The sequence below is a fragment of the Dendrobium catenatum genome, unplaced genomic scaffold (assembly GCF_001605985.2).
Source record: "Dendrobium catenatum unplaced genomic scaffold, ASM160598v2 fragScaff_scaffold_1056, whole genome shotgun sequence".
Taxonomy (NCBI): Eukaryota; Viridiplantae; Streptophyta; class Magnoliopsida; order Asparagales; family Orchidaceae; genus Dendrobium; species Dendrobium catenatum.
This window is the reverse complement of record NW_021319518.1, coordinates 5,619,154-5,622,021: the sequence shown is the minus strand read 5'-3', so window position 1 is coordinate 5,622,021 and position 2,868 is coordinate 5,619,154. Positions and strand designations below refer to the sequence as shown.

The window sequence follows — 2,868 nt, the reverse complement described above, 5'->3', positions numbered from 1 at the left end:
TAAGTGTCAATATATTTGTTAAAATGTCTAAAATATCATATAACTAAAAATATTTGATTAAAAATAAACTTATACAGGCAAATATAATCAAAATATTCTATTCTATAATATACTAAAAGTTACATAAGTGCTACAAAATTAAAATCTGAAGTTGGGTAACAACAATCTACCTTACGCTAAATAATATTTCTAACCGGTCAGACAAACAAAATTGACTCTAAGATCTCTGAGTCCAAGCTTCTCTTATTTCTTCCCTATTTTTTTGTCGTATCCTCTTCTCTGACCAAAGGAAATAAATAAAATTAAAATGGATTTTAAAGGTGGATTTGGATATTTATATTAAATATTTTCCCTTGTACAATGTTGCCAAAGTTTCAACACTGTAGCGCCCAAAAGCCTCAAATTTTCTTGCTGAAAATAGATAGATGAGCATCATAGTGCCAAATGATAGCGTTATGATGACATATATGGTTCCCAAACGATGACTTCCACTCTTTTAAAATTTTCTCTAAAATTCAATCAGAAAATTTAATACACCCTTAGAATTCGCAGAAATCAATAAATATCAGAAAGTGTAGGCTTATTTATAGATTTTATAGAGCAATAATATGGCTAAAAACTAGCACACTATTGGACGACATGTATAAATTATCTCTATCATAAATTATTTTTTTAGCATTTAAATGCCTTAACGATGCTAGATTAAATGATCTTAGGCATGTTAGATTAGTCTCACCGAGACACTCGATTTGATCATAAGCATGTCAAATTTGAATATTATTTAGTTCCCCAATTACTATTTCAAAATTTTAAATATTGATATTGCTTTAAGCTCGTGATTTAGGCTCATTTGGACTTGAATTTGGTCACTTTTAATATGGTTGGATTTGTCTCATCAAGCCATTTAGTTTGACTTTAAATTTGTTTATATATATATATATACACATACAAAATGTTATATCGAGTAATTGTGCGAAACAACATTTTAGGCTTAGTTTGAGACCGTTTTTAGTGCTTTTTAAAGTTATTTTTTAGTACAAAATTTAAAAAATTTGTATTGAAAAGCTTCTTTAAGAAGTAGTAATAAAGCTGTTCCAAACGAAGACTTGATGCATATATAATCATTCCACCCTTCCATTAAAGCACCACAATGAGAGAGATTATTCTGTGCGGACACCGGATGGGAGAACCGTCCAATTACGCTCTGTATTGAGCACAATACCGAGTGATACCGAATACGATATATTTTTTAAATGTTGCATTTTTATTGAACTTTAGACGAAATCCAGACTCCCTACGGATTAATAAATCCCACAATCATTCGCTATGGGCAAAAAATATTCGACAAAGATACCATACCTCTATAGACTCTGAAGCTTATTATTGAAATTTTACATGCACGAACTTCATGAAGTTTTCAACGGTCACTTTTCAACGTGGAATTCACAACAAAATAGTTAATCAACTACCAGTTACAGCCACAAGTTCTAACGCAGTTGGAAAACTTCATGAAGTTCCAATGGGAAAATAGCAAAATTTTTAGCAGAGTTTATATTAAAAGCTAAAGCCATCTAAGAATGGATAACATCAAGAAAGGAACAAAGTAACGCTGCGGCGGACCGTAACCAATATGTGTCACAACCACTAGAAAATCCGGCAACCCCTTTTCCGGCGAGCCACCGCACAGCCGGCAGCAATCCGCGTCTGAATCCGCTCGAAGCGCCACGCCGGACAAGGAATAGTTATTCCGCGCGGATGGTGAAACCCAAACTCCTCCTCGGCCTCCCTGAGAAGCTCCACAAAAAGCGGATGATTAAAATGACAGACAGAAACCAAGTAACGCTGCGGCGGCTCATCCTCCTCTCCACCGCCGACGTACACCGCCAGGTACCCCTTCGGAGTCGGGCTCTCCTCCCCTGCTAACAGAAGCCTCTTAAACCCTTCATCGCCGCCACCGCTGATCGAAGCTACGCAGTTTCTGTGTCTGAGATAGCGGACCCACCGGAGTACACTGATCGCAGGCGCAAGCAACTGCGATCGATGACGTTCGACGCGGCGGTACCTTCTCGACCGGTCCCGGAGTATCCATCGGCAGACCCGAACCATCCTTCGGCCCAACTGGAAGGATTGAACGTTGCTCAAGAGATTGCCCAAAAGCTGCTCCTTTCTTTCGCTTCCTCCGCTCTTTTTCTCTTCGTTGCAGGAGCGTGGGTGGGGCCGCTATATAGCTGAAGATCGGCCTGAGTGAGAAAGTGGGATTCAGGCCGTACACGGCCGGCCCTATCTGAAGAGATTATTACGTGAGAATGTGGAATGCCCGCTGTTGTCTTTTGTTTTTTTACCCATTTATGATCAATGAATAATTCTTACAAGAAAAATACTTTTTAAGAATGATATGAAAGTTTTCTTATAATTCTTTCGGAAAAAAATATTATAAGAAAAAAAAATATTTTTTTAAAAAGATATGAAAATTTTCTTTTTATTTTTGAAAAAATGGACAATAGCTTTAATTTTCATCTTTTAAGATTTTAAATAAATCATAATTTTAAATTCATACATATAAGATCTGAAATTTAAATTTTTTCTTAAATTGTAATAAAAATTTAGTAAAATATTAAATGAATTGTATCTAAATAAAATTATTAAAATTAAAGATTTGAAAAAGCTAACCCTAATGCACTGTTAATATAGTGGAGATTTAATTCAACATCTTAATAATATTTTTTTTTTAATATTTATTAATTAGATTAATTGGAACTCATCTTTAACTAGTCTTTTTCCTTCCTGTTGCGGCTTCTTTGGGACTCTAATTAATTCAGATTAATTAAATCATATAACAATGATTAATGGCCACGTGAATCCATCTTC

At 35.0% G+C, this 2,868-nt stretch overlaps 1 protein-coding gene across 1 annotated transcript; it reads right to left on the bottom strand.

Moving 5' to 3' along the window:
* Positions 1-1,340: 1,340 nt before the first annotated feature.
* LOC110093760 (auxin-responsive protein SAUR21) lies at positions 1,341-2,235 on the bottom strand. The gene has a single exon (XM_020818739.2). It carries the CDS (start codon positions 2,104-2,106, stop codon positions 1,645-1,647), a length of 462 nt encoding a protein of 153 aa, XP_020674398.1. The 5' UTR covers positions 2,107-2,235; the 3' UTR covers positions 1,341-1,644.
* Between the last annotated feature and the right edge of the window lie 633 nt (positions 2,236-2,868).